This window comes from Phoca vitulina, unplaced genomic scaffold (assembly GCF_004348235.1).
Source record: "Phoca vitulina isolate PV1807 unplaced genomic scaffold, GSC_HSeal_1.0 scaffold79, whole genome shotgun sequence".
Lineage (NCBI taxonomy): Eukaryota > Metazoa > Chordata > Mammalia > Carnivora > Phocidae > Phoca > Phoca vitulina.
This window is the reverse complement of record NW_022589782.1, coordinates 5,828,900-5,850,273: the sequence shown is the minus strand read 5'-3', so window position 1 is coordinate 5,850,273 and position 21,374 is coordinate 5,828,900. Positions and strand designations below refer to the sequence as shown.

Below are 21,374 nucleotides of genomic sequence, written 5' to 3'. Positions count from 1 at the left end.
GGGGAACCGTATCGTCTAGGTGTGTCTCCCTGCAGGTTGCTTTTCCTTTGACTGAGTTGACTCTTCATGAACCCCTCCCTTCTGTTTAGAGACTCAGTTGACAAAGCAATCAGGTCACTGTGTCTCGTAAGATCACAGAATGGTAGAGCTTCCGTCACCATCCTGCGAAGGGGGAAGCCGAGAGTCAAGGGCCCATCTGGATGTGGAGCTGGGGTCCCCCGGCTCCTCCCAGGGCCTGCCCCCCTGCCCGGGCACAGGCTCTTTGTCTGCCTGAGGCTCCTCTCTTCTCCCTCCTGCAGTTCCGGGGTGTTAGTCAGTAAATGCCATCTGTCTGTCTGTCTGTGCCCCAGATTGTTCCCGCTCCTGTTCTATTCCCTGCTGCCTTGCGGCAAAGATCTGACATCCATCTTCTGTCCTAACTTCAACAGAGAGAATGATATCACCCCTGTGCTGGACCACACTTTCTGTGTGGAACACAATGCTTTCGGGAGGATTCTTCAGCATGAATTGAAACCCAATGGCCGAAACGTTCCTGTCACAGAGGAGAACAAGAAAGAATATGTCCGGTAATGTTCCAGGGAACCTTGGTGGCCGCTGATGGGGCCTCCGGGTGCCCGGGACCGTCCTGGGCATGGCTGGGTCCACATTTAGATGGTCAAGACTCCTTCACTGTTAGAGGCTTCCCTGTCCCCACCAGCATGTGTGACCAGAATCACATAACTGAACTGTCGGGTTCAGCAGTGGGAGCTCTGCATGGAGGAGGCCCGATGCCACCAGGCCTGACCTGCTGAAGGGACAATAATGACCCCCGAGCCCAAGTGCCGGAAGGGATTGCCAAGTGGCCTCCTGATTCTGGGTGTGAAGGTGGTGAGTGCAGGAGAGAAGTGGAGCCTAGAAGTTTCCTTGAGCTCAGTCTCAAGGAAGTCTCCTCCATTGTGGTCCCACCTCTGACGGCAAAGAAATGACATGTCACTTACACTGGAAATCTGGAAGCATATGGGCACGTTGGAGTGCTTGGGCAGCCAGACTGGTGTGTGGCTCTCACAGCATCCCCGTATCTTATTTTTAAGTCTACTTTTTTTTTTTTTTTTTAAGATTTCATTTATTTATTTGACAGAGACATAGCGAGAGAGGGAACACAAGCAGGGGAGTGGGAGAGGGAGAAGGAGGCTTCCTGCAGAGCAGGGAGCCCGATGCGGGGCTCGATCCCAGGACCCTGGGACCATGACCTGAGCCGAAGGCAGACGCTTAACGACTGAGCCACCCAGGCGCCCCTAAATCTACTTTTTTAAATGATAGCACTTGCTGTAATAGGTCAGGTTAATTCCTAGTCCTATTTTTAGTAAAGCATCAGAATGTGTCAAGCCTGTGCTGACTTATTTTTAACCCGGTCTTACCAGCTGTTGGGGGTTTGGCCAAGCCCCCCATCCCCCCCCCCAGGAGGCCTGGCGGCAGGGCGTTAGGTTCAGCAGATGATGGCAGAACCCACTATGGAGGAAAAGTTGTTCCCGTGAACCATTTGTATTGCCTCCAACTTGCGAATTTGTCTTTCAGGTTGTATGTAAACTGGAGGTTCATGAGAGGGATCGAAGCCCAGTTCTTAGCTCTTCAGAAAGGGTTTAATGAACTCATTCCTCAACACTTGCTGAAGCCTTTTGACCAGAAGGAACTAGAGGTACGTGCTCACTGGGCCGAGCCCAGTCCACATTCAAGGTCGTGAATGTGATCAGTGTTTTCTTGTTTTACACACGGCAGCAGAGCGAGGCTCACCTGTTCCCCAGCAAGGCCAGGGGTTTTTGGGGCTCCAGGATAACAGGGCTAGAGCGAGCGGGGCGTCGAGGACATCTGAGCCTGTTTAGGATCCGGCCAGGTGTCTCTCTGCTTGGCGGCAGCCAGCCCAGATCCTTCTCTGGACATTGTGCAGGGTGTTCTGTGGCTTATCCTATTTTTCAGAATCTCTAGCAGTGGAGGTTCCTAACCCCCTCCTGTGTAGTCACCTCGGATCGAGGAAATTATCTTGCATATAACCAGATTCTCCCAGCACGTCAGCTTTCTGTTTTTGTTCTGGCTATTAGCCTCGGAACAAAGTGTTATTGTGTCCTCTAATCACACTTCATGTGCTTGAACATAGCGGTTCATTCATCTCTTACCCACCTCCGATGCCAAATGGCTCAGGGCTGCGAAATCCTTCTGTCTTTCTGTCCCCGGTGAGGCGCCTCCCGCCCCGGGCAGACACATGCACACGACTCCCGCCACAGTCCCTCCGCTCAAGCCTTCGAGCTCTGCCTGTCCCAGCCCCCGAAGTCCCTGGGATGTGGCCCCATTTTATAGTCCGCCCCTTTGGTCTTGCCAGTTGCTTCTTTCATACCGACTCCTCGCTGATGTGGCGCAACACCGCGAACGCAGACGTGCTTGTAAGAAAACCCCCGGGCTGGGGGTCGGAAAGCAGCCTGGGGTGGCAGCATTGGGCACACTGCTGATCTCCCTGCTTATCCACGTCTGGGGCTTGTTTCTTCAGGCACGATAAATTCCCTCCTCTCATGTCCTGGGAACTACTGGGTGGGGCGTGTCATGACCCTGGTTCGTACGTTTGAGAACTAACTTGCCGCCGAACGCCTTCCCAGCTGATCATTGGTGGCCTGGATAAAATCGACGTGAGCGACTGGAAGTCCAACACTCGGCTGAAGCACTGCGTGGCCGACAGCAACATCGTCCGGTGGTTCTGGCAGGCTGTGGAGACCTTCGACGAGGAGAGGAGGGCCAGGCTCCTGCAGTTCGTGACCGGGTCCACTCGGGTCCCTCTCCAAGGCTTCAAGGCTTTGCAAGGTGACTGACATGGAGGCGGGGCTCCTGGCCCCACGCATCTCCCCTAGGCGCGTCCCGCTGGCAAGGCTTTGGGAAAGAAATCAGAGTTTTTAAATGCACCGTGGATTCGTTTCTGAGTCTTCTGATAGCAGCTCTCTCACTGCAGTTCTGAGTGAGGGAGAGAGGCCTGGCCTGGGCATCAGGAGATGGAGTCTCTGGCTACCGTGTTGGTCATTAGTGCCAGGGGTCCTCCCTGGGCCTCAGTTTCGTCCTCTGTGCAGGTGCACTGCCTGATGGGCTCCACCGATGGGTATGCATCCTGTCTCTCGTCCCTTCCAACTGTGATAAAAAAAAATCTGATATCCAGATTTTTGATAACCCTGAGAGCCGGAAGGAAAAAGTTGAATGATAATAGTATATTAAGACTTAGTAAATGGAATTTTGCATATTAATAGTGATAGATATATTTCACATATAGAATATTCCTGGTACACTTTTCCGTATTCCAAGGACTTCTTAGAGTGACAGAAGTTCCTTCCATCCCCTTGGGCTTTTGTCCCAGGTGTTTATGTCTTTTTCTCTTCCCATCGCACCTCTGCCTGGGGAGATTTCATGACCCTGTATCTTGCTTTTGTTATAACTGCTGCCTCTGCCAGGAGTGGGTCTGCTTGCTAAAAATTTCTGTTAAAAAAAATAACAAAAACACAACAACAAAAAACACATCACTGGTAGTTTAAGGATTTTCACATACCCCCACTTGAGTGGGGGAGGAGACAGGAGGAGAGTTCTCACCAGTCTTCGCTCTGCCCCTGTGGTTTTCTGGAATGTCTGGTATAGGTCCCTGGATGGCCACTGTCAGCATATGCTAAGCCAGGTGGAGGCTCATGCTACCTCGTGAAGTCCGTGTGTGGCCCTCCGGCAGGACGGCCCGCCTGGGCACGGGGCTGAGGGTGTGGTGGGCAGTGGGGCCTGGGCCCTGCCTCTGACGTGCGTTAACTAGAATGTTTTCTCGTAAGGTTCTACAGGCGCGGCAGGGCCCCGGCTCTTCACCATCCACCTGATCGACGCCAACACGGACAACCTTCCGAAGGCCCACACCTGGTAAGGCCCGTCCCCTGGGAGCCTGTCTCCACCACGTGCCGCCCTTCGCGGGACTTGTCTAAGCTCTTTTCTTCTGTGGAGCACTCTGCTTCCCTTGTCAGCATCCCAGGACCACTGGCGATGGCCCCAGTGTCCGATGGAACGAGCACTCGGCCGTGGGTCACAGGAGGGTTATCAGACGTCTCTGTTGTGAAACCACTTGTGTCGTGAGATGGGATTCGTGCTGGCTGGCGCTCCAGCAGCTCGTCTTACCTCCACTGGCTCTTGCGTGTGCGTGCGTGAGCACACGTCCCTCTCAGTAGGAAAACTAGTTTTTAAATTTTTTTATTTTATTTTTTAGAGAGCGCATGTGTGTGTATGCACGAGTGGTGGGGAGGGGCAGAGGGAGAATCTTAAGCAGGCTCCATGGTCAGTGTGACATGGGGCTCGGTCTCATGACCCTGACATCGTGGCCTGAGCTGAAATCAAGAGTTGGATGCTCAACCAACCAAGCCACCCAGGCACCCCAAAAACTATAGTTTTTATTTATTTTATTTTAAAGACTTATTTAGTGAGAGCATGCGCGAGAGCAGGGGGAGAGAAAGAGGGAGAGAGAAACCCAAGCAGACGAGCTCAGAGTCGGACACGGGGCTTGATCCCATGACCCTGAGATCACGACCTGAGCCGAAACCAAGAGTCAGATGCTTAACCAACTGTGCCACCCAGATGCCCCAAAACTGTAGGTTTTAATCTGGAGTTACTAGTTCATTTCCTAAGAGTCCATTTTCCTTCTTGGAACTTAGTCTATGATGATGCATCTTGTATACTGAAAAATATTTCTTCCCCAAATTTTAACTTAAATAATAATCATAGCAGATTATTTGTGGTTTAAAAATCAAGTTAGTTACGTACACTTTGTCTCAGAAACCATGTATCGAAAAGACCAACATGTCTAGTTCAGGAGAGCCAGGTCCTGGTCATCCAGATGCATTGGGGTGTAACAGAAGGTTCCTGATTGAGAGCCCAGGGGTGTGGCTTCACATGTTTGCACGGTCCCAAGGCCATGGGGAGGCTACAGCGCCTCGCCCAGCGTGGCCGTCACAGAAACTGCGCCGTGGTGATGCTGGGCAGCTGCTTTCCTCCCTGTAAGACTCTGTCCTTTCATAGTTTGGTGTCTAGAGTAAAACAGATGTGAGAGGTGCCCTCTGATGCTAAAGCCCCCCGCCAAGACTGTCACACCATTCAGCCCAATTCTTTCTTGAGAAAAACCATCCTTAATTGCTTAACCCCCTGTAATTTAGTAAGTCACTCTATGGCCTCTCTGTCAGAATTCTATATTTTTTTGTTAGTAGAGAATATCCTTCTTAAAGGGTATTTTTTTTTTTAAATACAACAGTAGAAATGAATTTCCCCAGGGAAATGTTGATTCATTTCATCACTCATTTCATCTATCGATTTCATTTCAGTGTCAGGGATTTGACATTTTATTAGTTTTGAGATACAGCTTGTTTTTGCAAGAAATATTCCAGACTGCCCTGTTTGGTCTCAGATCAAGTCACGGTGGATCAGCTAGACATGCCGTATAAATTGTTAGTGGTGATCTGACTGCCGGCCGGTCTGGATTACAGTGCTCTCTGCAAAGGTGGTATTCCTCGTACCGAGAAATAATTTCTCCCAAAGACAACAAACAAAACAAGCTGAGAGCTTTGTCTTCATATAACCAGGAAATAGTAATTGGTTTAATTTTGGTTTTCAAGATCTTAGGGTCTATGTTGCTGTGTGTTCGATGAAAAAATCTCTGCTTTCAAAGCAGACGAGGACTAGGGGTGGGGGGAGAGTAGAAAACTTACCTCCACCTCTTTATCCCAACAAGGGAATGAGATGCTTTCCCGTCTTGGCTCCGTCCTGCCTATCTACGTGTGTGTGTGCGCTCTCTCTCTCTCTCTCTGCTGGCTCGGGGCCACAAATACACTGCTCCCGCCTGTCCTTGTCCTTGAAGCAGGTCCTACATCCGGATCACCCCCAGCAGTGACTCTCTCGCTCTTTTGTCCTGTTCCAGCTTTAATCGGATTGACATTCCACCTTATGAATCGTATGAGAAGCTCTATGAGAAGCTGCTGACGGCCGTGGAGGAGACTTGTGGCTTTGCTGTGGAGTGAAGAGCAACCAAAGGCAACAGATTCTAGCTCATGACCACCAGACCAAAAGCAAGCTTTCTGTGTGCCTCCTACGCAGCTGGCTGAGGCCTGGGAACCCCAGATCACCGGAGGGAAAGAGTTGTCTCCCCTCCTTTTGGGGAGGGGGGGTAGGGGGACTTTGGTTGGTGGCTCCCACCCATACTTTCCTCCTTTATGACAGTACTCCCACCCCCTTCCATCACCCATCCAATAAAATGCAGCCAGGTTTAGCATTTGGCTTCGGTCACACAGGATATTCCGCTATGACTGGAACCCATATGGTGATCGGCTCACTGCCCTGTGGTCTTTATAGGGGGATCAGCCCACAAGTTCTGGAACTGAGCTTGGCTTCCTGAGGCTTTGTAACTGGTAGCTCTCCTAGCTATTCTGTGTCACAACGGTCCCGAGGCCCCTTTTCAAGGTCAGCAGCTCAAATTCCAGTCTCATCCTAGCAGCCTGTTCAGGTAGCAGATGAATTTCTAACTGACAAATAACCGTATTGTCTAGGGGAGGTCCGCCGCAGCGGGAAGCCGCCAGCAAAAGCATGCTTCCCTTTTGGAAAAGTAAAGCGACCGGGGCCCGGGGTATGTTTCAGGGTATCCTGGCTGAAAAATTGGTTCTGCATAAAGAAAACTGATCTTTCCTTTTAAGAGTCCCTTTTGCCACGTTATCTATCTAATTCGAGATATTTTTCCAGTGAAAATACCACATAACAGAGCTTATAAAAGAACAGACCAAACCAGCCTCAGATCCACGCCGCCAGTCCCGGGTTGGGGCTCCCGCACACCTGTGTGTCGGCTGGGTCACTGAATACTAACAAAGTATCGTGCGGAACTGGCTGAGAGCCGAACTAACAAAAGAAGAGCCTGTTCTAGCTGCTGGCCTGGTGCGGACTCGCCTCCAGGGGAGAGGGGGAGCGGATAACCTCATTGACTTAACCCCCCTTCTTACTGTTGAATGCAAACCTGACAGTGTGGGGGGGGCAGGGACACAGTTCCACTCTGGCTCATGCTGGTCATCTTCTGAGTGTCAGAGGGCGACACTAAGAGTCACCGCTTGCTTCACTCGCCCAAACAGCTTCACATGCTGAGCGAGGCCAAAGCCGGCCTGGACCCCCAGTTTCTAACCCCACTTTCCAATTTGCACACGATGTTCAAGCAGTATTTTAACAAGGTGGTTTGAGTGGAGATCAACTTCCGTGAAGGGCGGCAGCGGCAAATTGTCCTGTTTGGTTTTTGTTGTTTTTGTTTTGGGGGGCAAGTGTGGGGTAATTCCTTAGCAAGACACTTCACTGTTGAAACTTTGCTGTTGGCTTTGGAGTTGGGCGTTGGCATCAGCTGTGGGTCTGAGAGGGGTCTGGAAGGAGCTTTTTGGACCACTCTCTTTTTGTTACTAACACCTTTGGACTGTGGTGGGTTTGGGGGCCTGCGGACCCTTCTCATCTTGCTGTGGGTCTTCGGTCGGCCCTGAAGCCATCTGCGGCTCACGTGAGCAGCTCCGGGACCTCTTGGGAGATAGACCCCCTTTGGAACAAGAGGTCTGCCTGGTTTGGGGGGCATGGGTTGCTGGCTGGGGTTCCAAGAGTTGCGAGAGAGCGCGCTTCTGGGCTACGTATGGAGGTTCCAGGATAGAGAGGATGTCCGGTGTGACTAGCTGCAGAAGGAAAATTAAATCCAATCAGGAAGTCCAGGCTGGATCGTGGGCTTGGTCTTTCAGAAGTTCTGCCTTGCCCCAGTTGGGCTTATCTTGTGTCTCGTTTACCATGATCCTTGTGAGGGCATTCTAGAAGCTGGCTCCCCCTGACTCTCTAGTCCTCCCTCATAATCTTCCTCTGGAAGAGTGAGGAAATGTCAACTACAGACCTGCCCCCAGATCGGCCTCCTCTCGAAGGCGAACCTCAACAGCGTGAGGAGGAGACCTCCACGGGAGAGCTGAGAACACCTCCAGGCTGAGGTGGGAAGGAGCACTAATTCTTCTGTGGGGTTGGCCAGAATCCGCAGGAGTTAGGAGACGAGGGTCTAGCGGGAATGTTGAGTTTGGCTCCGTTAAGACGATCTTCCTGCTGTTGGGAGAAACGGGAGCAATCCTTAGGAAGCGGACCTGCCGGCCCCAGGCTGCTCGCACGTGTCCGGGGTCAGCTCCGCAAGTGTTTCCTGTCTTGTAAGGCTGGGGTCTCTGCTTTTCTCCTCACACTTGCATGTGGGCCCCCTCATCAGCTGTGTGTCACAGTGGAGCCTGAAAGAGCAGAACGTTCCAGAGCCCTGGCTGACTCTCACCAAATGGGCCTGTCAGTGGCATTGCACTTCTAGAACCTTCACTATTAACAGTGGATTGGGCCACCCAAAGAGGAGTGTGGCAGACAATTGGGAAAAGCTCCTGATCGCGCCACTTTGGGTCCGTGTGGACCCCGTTTCCCACGAGCTCTCGTTCGTCGCCCTCTGCGGTAGTCCCCGACCGCCCACCTGTCCCCCTCCCCTCACCTCTTTGCCCAGAAGCTTCAGGGGCCCAACTTCCAGGCTTGCCCTCACCAGCGGTCATCAGCCGACCCTCAGGGATGTAGCAAACCACCACTCTGCCAATGCTGTAGGTAGGAAAAACAAAGGGGCTGCTTGGGGGACAGGAGGGACAGCTCTCTTCTGAGGGGAGTCTGCCCACCAGGTGGATTGTGTTCCCTAAGCTTGCTCGGCTGCATGGTCCCAATTCAGGTGAGGTGGTCCTCAAACCTGAGCTGCCGGGAATGGCCTTCTGCAGAGAAAACACCCTGCCCCCCAGCCCCGTCTGCAGCCAGGTGTGGGCCGCACGGCAGCCTTCCCGAAACATAGTATGAATTTTTAAAATTTGTTTATTTTTGTTTCTCAACCACTTTATAATGTATTTTTTAATTTATTTTGTAATGTCTTGTTTTTAAGTATTGCTGCTATCCTTGTTATTCTTCCCACTGTTTTTATTCCTGATTTATTTTGTGAAAATTGTACACTAATGTTCTGTTTTATGTCAAAATCAAAAGTATTTAAAGAAATACTAGTTCTATTTAATGTGGTTATGGAACCAGCTGGAAACACACAACAAACAGTGATTGTATAGCAGGCTGGACCCGGGAGGTCAGGTTCATTTTGTTACATATGCAATAAACTCACGACTTTACATTTTTTTGGCGTCTGATATTTTGGTGTGGAAATGAGATTTTTTTTTTTTTTTAATCCCACAAAAAAGAAAGGCAATGGTTAGAAATACTGGCAAGGGCCTTCTAAGGAGAAAGGACAAACTTTAGAACGGTAGAAGGGACTAATAAAAACGGGGCAGCTGAAAGTGCTCTGTATCGAGCAAAAACTTGTGGGATCGAGAAAGTTTTGAATCTCTTATTTTTTCCTTCCTAATTTGGATGCTTTTTCTTTCTTTTTCTTGTATAATTGCTCCGGCTACGACTTTCAGTACTATGTTCAGTACACGTAGTGAAGGTGGACATGCGGTCTTGTTCCTGATCTTAGAGGACAAACTGTCAGTCTTTTACCTTTGAGTGTGATGTTAGTTGTGGGATATTTCATGTGTGCCTTTCACTGTGTTGAGGTATTTTCCTACTATTGCTGGTTTGTTGAGTGTTTTTATCATGAAAAAGTACTGAATTTTGTCAAAATGATTTTGCTGTGTCAACTGAGATAATCATTTATTTTCCCTTTCATTCTGTTAATATGGCGAATTACATCGATTGATTTTTATGTACTGAATGATCCTTGCATTTCAGGAATCCAGCTTTGTCGTGATGTGTATAATCCTTTTTCTTACTGTGTTGTTGGATTCAATTTGCTAATGTTTGTTGGAGGTTTTTGCATCAGTATTCATGAGGGATATTGACTGACAGTTTTCTTGTAGTGTCTTTGTCTAGCTTTGGTATCAGGGTGGTGCTGGCCTCCTAAGAATGAGTTAGGAAACATTCCCTCTTCTTTCTTCTGGAAGAGTCTGAGGAGGATTGATGTTAATTCTTTAAATGTTTGGTAGAATTCACTGATGAAGCCATTGGGTCCTGGGCTTTTCTTTGTTGGGAGGAATTTGATTACTAATTCAATCTCCTTACTAGTTATAGGTCCATCCAGACTTTCTATTTCCTCATGATTCAGTCTCGGTAGGTTGTGTGTTTCTAGAAATTTGTCCGTTTCATCTAGGTTATCCATTTTGTTGGCATACAATTATTCATAGAACACTTATAATCCTTCTTATTTTTGTATATTTGCAGTAAGGTGCCTCTCTTGTGTGGTTGAGTCCTCGTCCTCTTTCCCCCGCCATAGGCATTTAGCTAAAGGTTTGCCATTATGTTGAATTTTTTTTTTGGAAGAACCAACTCTTGACTTCGTTGGCCTTCTCTGTTGTTTTCTGTTCTCTATCTCTGCTGTAATATTGTTTCCTTCCTACTGCTAGCTTTCAGCTTAGTTTTTTCTTCTTTTCCTAGTTCCTTAAGGTATAAAGTAGGTTTTTGGTTTCAGACCTTTCTTCTTTTTTAATGTAAGCATCTATAGCTATGAGTTTCCTTCTCAGCACTGCTTTCAGTTTCGACATGCCGTGTTTTCATGGTCATTTGTCTCTTTCAAGAAAGGTTCTAATTTCCCTTGTGATATATTGCTTCCATATATTTATGAGTTCTCCCTTCTGTTACTGATTTCTAGCTTCATTCCATTGTGGGAAAGAGCAAATGTTTTGAATGCTTTCAGTCTTTTTAAATTTTTTGAGACTTGATTCATGGCCTTACAGAATGTGGTCTATTATGGAGAATGTTCTCTGTGCACTTGAGGAAAACGTATATTCTGCTGTTGTTGGCAGGGATGTTGTTTAGCTCCCAGTGGTCTGTAGTGTTGTTCAAGTTCTCGCTTTCCCTACTGATCTTCTACCTGGTTGCTCTAGCTTACTGAGAGTGAGGTACTGAAGAATCTTATTATCGTAGAGCTGTCCATTTTGCCCTTCAGTTTTTCAGTGTTTGCTGTGGGTGTCTCTGGATTTATTTTTGTTGAATGTGTTGAGTTTCTTAAAATTGTATGTCCATTTCTTTACTCAAATTAGATTTTTGTCCATCACTTCCAAGTTCTCTGCCCCTTTCTCTTTCTCCATCTGGGGCCCCAATAATGCATATATTTGTTTGATGGTATCCCATAAGTCCCTTAGGCCCGCTTCACTTTTCAATGTATTTCCTTTTGTTCCTCTGTTTCAAGGATTTCAAATGACCTGTCTTCAAGTTCACAGATTCTTTTGACAGCTCAGGTCTGTTGTTAAATCCCTTCATTGTATTTTTTAGCTCCAGAATTTTTTTTTTTAATCATATACGTACATGACTTTCTGATATTCTCGTTTTGTTCATATATGTTTCTTGATTTCCTTTAGCTCTTTAAGCATGTTTAATAGTTATTTTAAGTTTTTTTCTAGTAAGTTTCTTTAGGGACGGTTTCTTTGGTTTCCGAAGATATATTTTGTTCCTTTGGCTGTGCCCCATTTTCCTGTCTCTATGTATGCCTTGAGATCTTTTGTTGAAAACTCGTCATTTGAAAAAACAGCCATGTCTTCCCATTCTTTGCAGAATGGCAGGAAGACCCTCACTAATTAGCAGGGTGTGTTCTAAGACTTGTGATCAACCCAGGCTGATGGCTTAAGTCTCAGGTCTTGTTTTGGACTGTGTCCTCCCTGGGCCTGTACCTCGCCCCAAGGCCCCTCTTCTTTTTCCCCATACACACGGCTGCTTTTAGAAAGTCCCAATTTTCCAGAGTCTCACTCCAGCTTCTTCTCAGGACCTTAGATGTGTTACTGTATTTTTCTGCCCCAGGCATCTGCAGGTCTGCCCTCCCCCTGCAGCTTTCACACGTCGTGTTGCTTGCTGCTGCCTTCCGGGCTCTGGCCGGCCTGCAGTCTCAGCTCTGCCGTCCTCCCCGCCTGACTCCAGGCCAGGCAAGCAGAAGCCAGTCCCTCAGGAGTCCGACAGCTCAGAACATGGCAGATGATTTCTGCTCCCCTTCTTTCAACACAAGGGAGGAAATCAGGAATTGGGCTGGCTCCTCCCAACCACACATTGTTGTGCTAGGAAGGGTCGAGGCAAAGGCGAGCAAAGTTGCCACAAAATTCTCTGCCATTTTGACTGTGGCCTTTTCTTGATTGGGCATTCACCGGGTTGCTGTAGATTTTTGACTGATTTCCAGAGTCTGTAGTTGTTTTTACGTATGTATTTTCAGTGTTTCCATGGGGGTAGCACAGGCCTGGAGCTTCCTAGTTGGACATCTTTAATCTCTGCCTTTTGATTAGAGAGTGAGTTTAATACACTCACGTATAGTTACTTATAAGGGACTTGTTTCTTCCATTTTCTTATTAGTTTTCTATGTGCCTTACAGCTTTTTTTCCCCTCACTTCATTACTGCCTTTCGTAGTTGATTTTTTTTTATAGTGACATGTTTTGAATCTTTTCTCATTTCCTTTTGTATATATTCTATAGATGTTTTCTTTGTGGTTGCCACAGGGATTATACTTAACATCCTAAGGTTACAACCACCTAAGTTCTACCACTTTGAATAGCATATACAGATCTCCCCCTCGTTGTTGTTGTCACAAATGGCATCTTTATATATTGTGTGCCCAATAATGTAGTTTTTTATGCATTTGCCTTTTAAATCCTGTAGAAAATAAAAAGTAAACTTACAACCAAACTTATAATAATACTAGCTTTTATAACAGTCCATGTATTTACTTTTGCTGGAGATTTTGATTTCTGCTTACAGCTTTGAGTTACTGTCTGAGCAAGCATCCTTTCATTTCTAAAGGAAGGACTTCCTTTAGCATTTTTTGTAAAGCAATTCTGGTGGTAGCAAACTCCCTCACTTTTGAAGAGGAATTTTGCTGGATATAGAATTCTGAGTTTCATCAATTTGCATAAATCAACCCTCTACTTTCTGACCTTCAAAATTTGATGAGAACTCTGGTCATCTTATTGAGGATCCCTTAGGGTCCATGACAAGTCACTGCTCTTGCTGCTTCCAAGATTCTTTGTCCTTGTGTGTCCTTGAGTTTATTCCATCTGGAGTTTGTCTGGGTTCTATGTGTAGATTCATATCTTTCATCAAATTGAGAAATTTTTGGTCATTGTTTCTTCAAATATTCTGACTCCTCTCTCTCCCCTCTCTGTCTCTTCTCCTGGGATTCCCACAATGCTTGTCTGCTTAATGGTCTCCCATGGGACTCTTTGGTTATGTGCACTTTTCTTTTTTCTCCATTCCAGTTGTCCAATCTTTAAGTTCATTGATTCTTCCTTCTTATTTAAATGTGCTTTTTAACTCTCCTAGGGAATTTTCCATTTCGGTATTGCACTTTTCAGCTCCAGAATTTTCTTTTGGTTCTTTTTTATAATTCCTGTCTCTTTTGATAGTATTTTTGGTCACATATTGTTTTCCTGTCTTTGTCCATGTCCTCCTCTAGCCCTTTGAGCAGCTTTCAGACCGTTAAAGTCTTTGGCCTAGTAAGTTTGCTGTCTGCTTCCTTCCTCAGTGATGATTTCTGTTCTTTGTTTCTTTGAATGGGTCATACCTTTGCATGCCTTGTGACTTTTTGTTGAAAACTGGACATTTGAATTTTATAATGTAAATCTGGAAATGAGATTATCCTATTTCCCCGGGGTGTTTTTTTTCTTTTCAATTTTTGAAGGTATCGCTGATCAGCCTGAGGTGAAAGCTTGAGGTTTTCTCTGGTCTTTCTTGAACCTGTGTCTTTCCATGAACTTGAGCATGGCTTTCTAAATTTCCTGTTTACATGGTTGCTTTTTTCTTTTTCTTTCTTTTTGAAACAACTCCCATTTTTCATGGATCAGAACTCCTACCACAACTTAAGTTGGTCCTCTGCTCAGGGTCCCACAGGCTCCAATGTGTCAGTCATACTGCATTCTCCTCTCGAGGCCCAAGCAGGGACGAATCCTCAGTCAAGCTCCTTTGCGTTGCTGGCAAAATTCATGTCTTGTAGCTTTGTGACTGAGAATCCTGGCTTCTTACTAGTTTTTGGCTACACACCAGGCTGAGACCATAGTTACTGTCCAAGCAGTTGCTTCTGAATGTCCTTTTCTTTAAATATTTGGTTCCCAAAATAGGAAACGGGAAAGAAATAACAAAACAACTGGGGCTATTCCTTTAAGTCTCCTGAAAGCCACATCAGCCAGTGGGGGATACGGCAATGGCCGCCCACCTCTGTATCCGTACTTCTTTGGTCAAAAGCAGCAATCAGTGATCAGAACACAGAATCTCACAGTTGGAGGGCAAGGTCCTTATTGCCTACCCTGCCTCTGGCAAGTTGCACCAAGAACCCAGGCTGCCATGTGCTCGGATGAGGGGGTGGGCAGCCATTACCACACTAAATGCTGAAATAGACTGGAATTTACCCGCCAAGCTTTCCCCTGGGAGTCGCAAGCAGTCAGATGGACGCTAGAGTTCCAGAATTGTTGGAGTCTTTGAGTGGAGATGGCTTCCCGGTGCTTCTGATTCTGCCAGCTTCCCTGACATCACTGGTCATATTTGCCCTTAACTCCCACCCATCAGTCACTGGGACACAGCGTGTCCGTGGGCTCAGCAGACACAGGCCGTCCCGCATTCTGCTGTCTGTGAGGGGACCATGCTCCGGTTGGGAATGTCTGGCTCACTGGGGCTCTTTCTCTGTTCACAGTTCCTGCTAAGTCATGGGGGCTTTCAACAATCTGTATAATTGTTTGTCCCCACACCAGCCCTGCCTACTGTCTCAACAACTTCCTAAGTCTGCTCTTTTGAGACTTTCTAGTTTGTTCCTTTACCCTCCCCTCAACCAAGTACAACACTGGCCTTCCCTCGGGCAGCCACACTGACCGCTCACTTACCTGATGGTCAGAAACACAGAGACGGATCGATATTCTACAGAAGGCCCTCAAGGGGCAAGATGGCATCGTCGAGAGTCAGGACCTGGAGTTGAATCCTGGCTTTGTAACTTGCCCTTGAACACGTTACCTCCCCTGTGCCTCAGTTTACTCATTTGTAAAGTGGGGAAAACAGCATCTTCCTCCCAGGAGCATTGTACCGTTGAAGTATGTTCCACGCGGATGTGCAAGTGCTCCATCCTGCTGGCTCACACTGCGCCGCTATAAGTCCACGGAAACCATGCTTTCCACACGAGGGTCTTACCTGTCTGCGTCCTTGGCCACGGGGTGCTGGGCTGTTGCTGCTTCTCCCCAGCCAGCCAGGAGCTGTCCTGAGAAGCCGGGGCAGCCTCTGCCAGAAGACAGAAGCGCCGGGCACTCCGGCGAAGGCGTGGGTGGGCACTTTTCAGAACCAGAGAACCAGAGTCTCCAACCATCTTTTGGGGCCCTGGTTGGGACCTCCCGGGAGGCGGCGGGATTAGGAGGGCTTGGCAGAGTCTTGAGTTTGAATCCGGCTCCAGTTCATAACTGTGACTTTGGGGGGCGTACTTAACTCTTGAGCCTTGGATGCAGCGACACACAAGATGCTCAAAAACGTGGAAGGAAGAATCAGACGGAGTGATCCTGTGCTGGGACAGTGCTTCCATCTGAGGACGGTGATGTCCAGAAGGGGCCCGAAGGAGGAGTCTGGGCCCCTGGATATGCGTGGTCCCTTGGTCAGGGCGGTGGCGAGTGAGCGAATACAGAGAGAAAAATCAGCAAGTTGTTCGCTTATGAAATAGCGGGGTAGCCTGACCTGCAGACCCCGAGGGACGTCTGCCCTATTCCTCCCTGGCTCCGCACAAGGCCTGGGTACCCGGCTCCAAACCGCCTCCTGCCCTGGACAGAGGGGCAGTGCTGGCTGGCCGTGGAAGCCTTTGTGCCCGCAGATTATCTAGAAGTCTCTCCCTGTCTCCCCCCCATTCTTGATACGAAGACTTTCGATTTCTGTTCAGGGCCATGCAAGCTCCTCAGCCGTCACTCACCTGTCAGCTGCCCCCCCGGGGTCCTCCTGCCCCGCCGCCCGCACTCCCTCGGCTCTCCGGCACCAGGTGTCCTCTGAGCGGGGCGGGAGGGGGGTGCCTGGAGGGAGGGGCGGGCCAGACACAGGCCTGTGCAAGCACCGCACCGGCCCCCTCTAACTGGGCTCCACCCCCGTGTCCCCTTCTTTTCACTCACCACAGCATCCGCAGAGGGGCTGGTGAAAATGCCACCGCAGGGCACCCGCTCCGTCCCCAGAGGAAGTGGGGGGATGTGAGGCTGACTGCATCCCGCGTGGGGGCCGCTTGCGATGGCCGGTCTCGCCTCTCGGCCCGGGGAGGCTCCGCTGACCCTCCGGGGACCTGCGGAGTCCTGTGGCCCGCGTGGAGCTGCCCTGGGAGCCGGCCAGGGGTCAGCCTCCTGTGGGCCCAGGTGCCCCCCCGCCGCCCTCTGGCCCCCAGGAGGTGCGCTTGGCTCCCCCGGGATCCCCGTTGTGACAGCAGCGTCCTGAGGGGCTTCCACCTCAAGCATTTCACCGCTTGCAGGATGGGCTCGACATCCTTGCTCCCAGCCAGACCTCAGATCCCTGAACCGTGAACACTGGACGTTCCACGGGCTTCTAGGGAGGTGATTCGGGTACCTTGGGTGGGACCCTCCAGAAGCCCTCCCACAGCCCTCCCAGTTATTCAAAGCCGGCCAGACCCAAACCAGGAGGGGCCTGCGAGGAGGGACTTTTCCGAGCCCTGCAGGGCGGAGGCGGCCTCGGGGAAGGAAGAGTGTTGGCCACGGCTCGCTCGCTGCGTACCGGTCCCCACGGCCCATGGGCCATCGGGCAGGGCCGGGGCAGCTCAAGCTCCAGGAACCACCTCTGGCCCAGGGGCCCCGTCGGTCATGGGATGGGATCCCTGCCCAGGGGGCGCCCTGGAGCAGGATGGACGAGAGCACCTCTGACTTCCTTGTGCCCTGGGTGCCCGGGGAGCGCCCCCCAACCTGCTTGCTGATGGCTGTCGTGCTTTATGTCGTGCTGGTCGTGGGGCCAAGAGGTGACATTGCTGCAGGGGACCTGAGCTGGGACCAGCCACACAGAGTGCTGTGGGAGATGGTGACAGTTAGGGTCAGACTTGACTGCTCATCACGAAAAGCCTGCTTTGTGCAGACAAGACAAGGAGCCTCCGGGAGGAAAGGCAGCACCTGTGAGCAGCTTAGCTTCACACACAGTTTGGGGGCCTTGAAACGACACGAATGGAAGCCAGACTGGAAGAAAAACCAAGAAAAATAAATCTGGAGGCCATTAATAATGATCCGGGAGATGCCCTGCGTCAGAATTCTCCTCTCCAGGGAAGCACAGAGCTGTTTTCAGAAGCAGGAGGAGGCTGGGGGAGAAGAGGGGGTCAGCGCATGGAACAGAGCAAAGCGACAGACAAGCCTGGAGGGCACGTGCGGCGGGGAGTCGGAGTCAGACCTGCCGCAGGGACACTGGCCGCCCCCCGCCGGTCCCGCAGCTCAGCCCCAGGACGGTGGACATGGAGGGGGGCCGTGGACTTGGGTGGGAAGGCTCCGTCAGGAGGTGGAAAGCCCACAGAAGGCATGTCACAGGGAGTTTTGAAGACACTCACTGATGTGGCTCAGTTAGATACTTGAAAAAGTCTTGAGAAAAGACAAAACCAAATGTGCTAGAACAGCAGGGAAAGAAAGCCTCCCTTCATTCCTCCGCCGGCTCGTGGGGCTGACTGGGTGGCGGGTCCTGGGGGCGCGTGTTTGGAGGCCTCTCCCGCCGACTGAGCTTTCGTACGTCAGCTCTTGGCTCCGTTGTTCCACACCTTGAGATTTCTCTTCGCTTGTTCACTCGTGAAACTCTTGCCACGAAGCCCAGGTGAAGAATGGGAGCTTTCCGGATCATTTAAAATCCCCAGAGGAGGCTTCACTGCAGAGTGAAACAGCGATCGGTGCGTCCATCAGATCGTTACGTTGTACACCTTGAACTGATACAATTGTAGCTCAATAAAACTGGAAAAAAAATAAAATTCATAAACTTCCATAAAAAATTAAGTTTGGGGCGCCTGGGTGGCTCAGTTGGTTAAGCATCTGACTCTTGATTTCGGCTCAGGTCACGATCTCGGGGTCGTGAGACTGAATCCCATGTCGGGCTCTGCGTGGAGCGTGGAGCCTGCTTGAGATTCTCTCTCTCCCTCTCCCTCTGCCCTTCACCCATTTTGCCCATTCCTCCACCCCCGGCGTTTGGAAAAAAGTATTTAAAACAGGCTTGGCGTTCACCTGATGGGGTTCTCGCAGCTCTGTAGGAATCAGGTTCTGATCCCTGAGTCCGAGAACTCCTTTACTCTGAGGGAAAAAAGTCAACTTACATTAACTTGTGATCACATGAAGAAAGCTTGTGCTGGGCACAGAACCTGGATATTAAACATTTCCCATTTTGTTTTATGATTCTCTTTAAAAAAAAAAAAAAAAGTCACAGAAAGTGAAAGGTAGGAGTTCCAGCAGAAACTGCATAAAGATGAAGAAATGAATCTCTACTGACATTCAGTCAAGAATTAATTCCCTGTGTAAAGAGAAAGGGGAATCTTCCTGAAGCAACTTAGAAGGTCAGACACCTTCTGGGAACAGCTGTTACCTGGTCAAGAGACCAAAATTCTTCCAGAAACAGCAGAAATCCTCAGCGGCCTTTCCCGAGGCCAGCTCATTTCCCATGAGAGAAACACAGTAATTTAGGAAAAGAAAATGCAGACTTCAGACAAAAGTTACTCAGAAGGAATTAAAAGCTTAATGTAGGTCCCTAATACCTCAGGTGAAGCATCTGGCAGAGGCCCAAGAGGCCCAGCAGGGAATCCTCTGGAACCAGACTCCTGAGGAAGAAGGAACGTGGAGCTGTGATGATACAGGGACCCAGGGTGCGACCACGTCCCCCAGAGACTCAGGTCCTCAGGAGAGGGGACCCTCCACCGAGTTTGTCCATCGTCCTGATGGACGGGCAGACCCCGATGCTCGGACACTCACCTACCCGGAACCACGGGCCGAGATGCTGGTCTTCCCCTCGGACTCAGATGTTACCCAGGCCCAAGAGGTCCCAGGGACCGAGCCTAAGAGCACCTGTCCTTCCCTACATTCAGGAAAACAAGGACGCTGCCCTCCAGGAACTCTCTCCTCCAGTGGTCTTTGTTGGCCCAACACATACTCCACTGACAACAGAAATGTCTACACCGCATGCTGGCTTCCACCTCCGTCCACAGTCTGAGGTAGTGACTTGCCTTCTGATGCGGCAGCTGGACGATCCCGAACCTTACCTAGATAGCTTTATCTCTGCACTAAAGTAACTTTGAGTTTTTTTTCTCCTTTAGCTTTATTGCGTTTAGTTCAGAGATTATACAGTGGTTCAAATTAGAATCTTGATGAAATTATTCTTAAAATAATGATTAAATAACTGAAGAATATTTGAATGTGAATCTTATAACTTAAATGATTCCACTTCATTCTATTTGTGGGTAGTGTTAATACATAATTTTTGTTGTTACTAAGTCTGTTAAAATAATCATTAATAAAGCAATAATTTCTAAGACAATTTTGACAACTTTTCTCTTGGTTTTATTGCTGTTATTTACAATCCTTTGGGGCTTCCTTTACAGTTATATTTGACGTAGAAGTGAATCTCGGGGCACCTGGGTGGCTCAGTCGGTTAAGCCTGCCTTCGGCTCAGGTCATGATCCCAGGGTCCTGGGATCGAGCCCCACGTCGGACTCCCTGCTCAGCAGGGGGCCTGCTTCTCCCTCTCCCTCTGCCCCTCCCCCTGCTCGTCTCTCTCTTTCACTCTCTCAAATGAATAAATAAAATCTTTTAAAAAAAAGAGTGAATCTGTTTCCTTTTTTCTGGGTCTAGAGAATGTGAGGGTGGAGGACAGATTTTGGTTCATGCCAGGTCACTCACTAGGGGACCTGTGCTGAGAGTACTTGAGGATTTCAGAGTTCATTTCTATGAATCAAGGGCTGGATTTCGTCTAGTTTTTAAGACTGATGTATTTGTATAAATGAGTTTTCATTTAAAAAAATTTTTTTTCAGATTTTATTTATTTGACAGAGAGAGAGAGCGAGAGAGGGAACACAAGCAGGGGGAGTGGGAGAGGGAGAAGCAGGCTCCCCGCTGAGCAGGGAGCCCGATGCGGGGCTCGATCCCAGGACCCCGGGATCATGACCTGAGCCGAAGGCAGTTGCTCAACGACGAGCCACCCAGGCGCCCCTCATTTAAAAAATTTTTAATTTACACTTTTGTCAACTATAACTCAATAAAATATAACATTTAAATGAAAGGCCTAGACAGTGACATCAGCCAGGACGGAGGACTAGGAAGCTCCGGGCCCCCACCCCCCACAGACGCAGTAGACAACTCCAGACTGGCTGAAATACCATCTACAAACATCTACAGCAAGCAAGCAAATGCCCAGTCAAGAAAAAGCCACATTCGCAATGATAGGAAATTTCAAAGTGTTTTCACTCACCCTTGCCCCCGCCCCACTCCCTCCCTGGTGTGGCATGGCATGGTTTGGGGGAAGGGCAGCCAGGTCCCCTTAAGCCTCCAAACTGGGCCACCCAGCGAAAGTCTTCCTCTGCACAGAAATGGTCTACAAGACCTGGGACATTTTTCAGATGCCCAATATTCAACAAAAGATCACAAGGCAGAAACAAGAAAACATGGCAACCACAAAGAAAATACCTGTAGGATATACACAAAAGCAAATGAGAAAGGAACCAAAATGTCCCTACAGAAAAAAAAAAAAATCACCTGACCACAAAGGAAGGCAGTAATGGAGGAAAGGAGAAGGGAGAAGGCTGTAAGACACAGAAAACAAATAAAATGGCAAAAGTCAGTCTTCTCCAATCAGTACTTAGTTTAAATGTAAACGAATTAGGGGCGCCTGACTGGCTCAGTTGGAAGAGCATGCAACTCTTCACCTTGGGGTCATGAGTTTGAGCCCCACGGTGGGCGTAGAGATTACTCAATAAACTTAAAAAGAAAATGTAAATGAATTTAAACTCCATAATCAAAAGACACAGATTGGCAGAATGGATAGAAAAGCAGGGTCCATCTGGATGCTGTCCACACGAGACTCACTTTAGATATAAGGACGCACATGGCTTGAAAGTAAAAGGATGGAGGAAGGTATTCTGTGCAAGCGGTAATGACAGGAGAGCAGGGGTAGCTATACTGATGTAAGACAAAATAAACTTCAGGACAGGGCGCCTGGGTGGCTCAGTTGGTTGAGCGACTGCCTTCAGCTCAGGTCATGATCCTGGAGTCCCGGGATCGAGTCCCACATCGGGCTCCCAGCTCAGCGGGGAGCCTGCTTCTCCCTCTGACCCTATCCCCTCTCATGCTGTTTCTCTCTCTCTCTC

At 49.0% G+C, this 21,374-nt stretch overlaps 1 protein-coding gene across 4 annotated transcripts in view; it reads left to right on the top strand.

Moving 5' to 3' along the window:
* Positions 1 to 10,066, top strand: part of SMURF1 (SMAD specific E3 ubiquitin protein ligase 1) — a 110,767-nt gene extending 100,701 nt beyond the window's left edge. For 3 of the 4 annotated variants that reach the window (XM_032394234.1, XM_032394233.1, XM_032394231.1), the window contains 5 exons: positions 429 to 566; positions 1,555 to 1,675; positions 2,625 to 2,826; positions 3,822 to 3,906; positions 5,945 to 10,066. In XM_032394234.1, the coding sequence (XP_032250125.1) occupies positions 429 to 566; positions 1,555 to 1,675; positions 2,625 to 2,826; positions 3,822 to 3,906; positions 5,945 to 6,044 (646 nt within the window). In that variant the 3' untranslated portion in view covers positions 6,045 to 10,066. The remainder of the gene's footprint in view (positions 1 to 428; positions 567 to 1,554; positions 1,676 to 2,624; positions 2,827 to 3,821; positions 3,907 to 5,944) is intronic. The other variant, XM_032394232.1, reaches the window with a different exon arrangement.
* Positions 10,067 to 21,374: the final 11,308 nt, after the last annotated feature.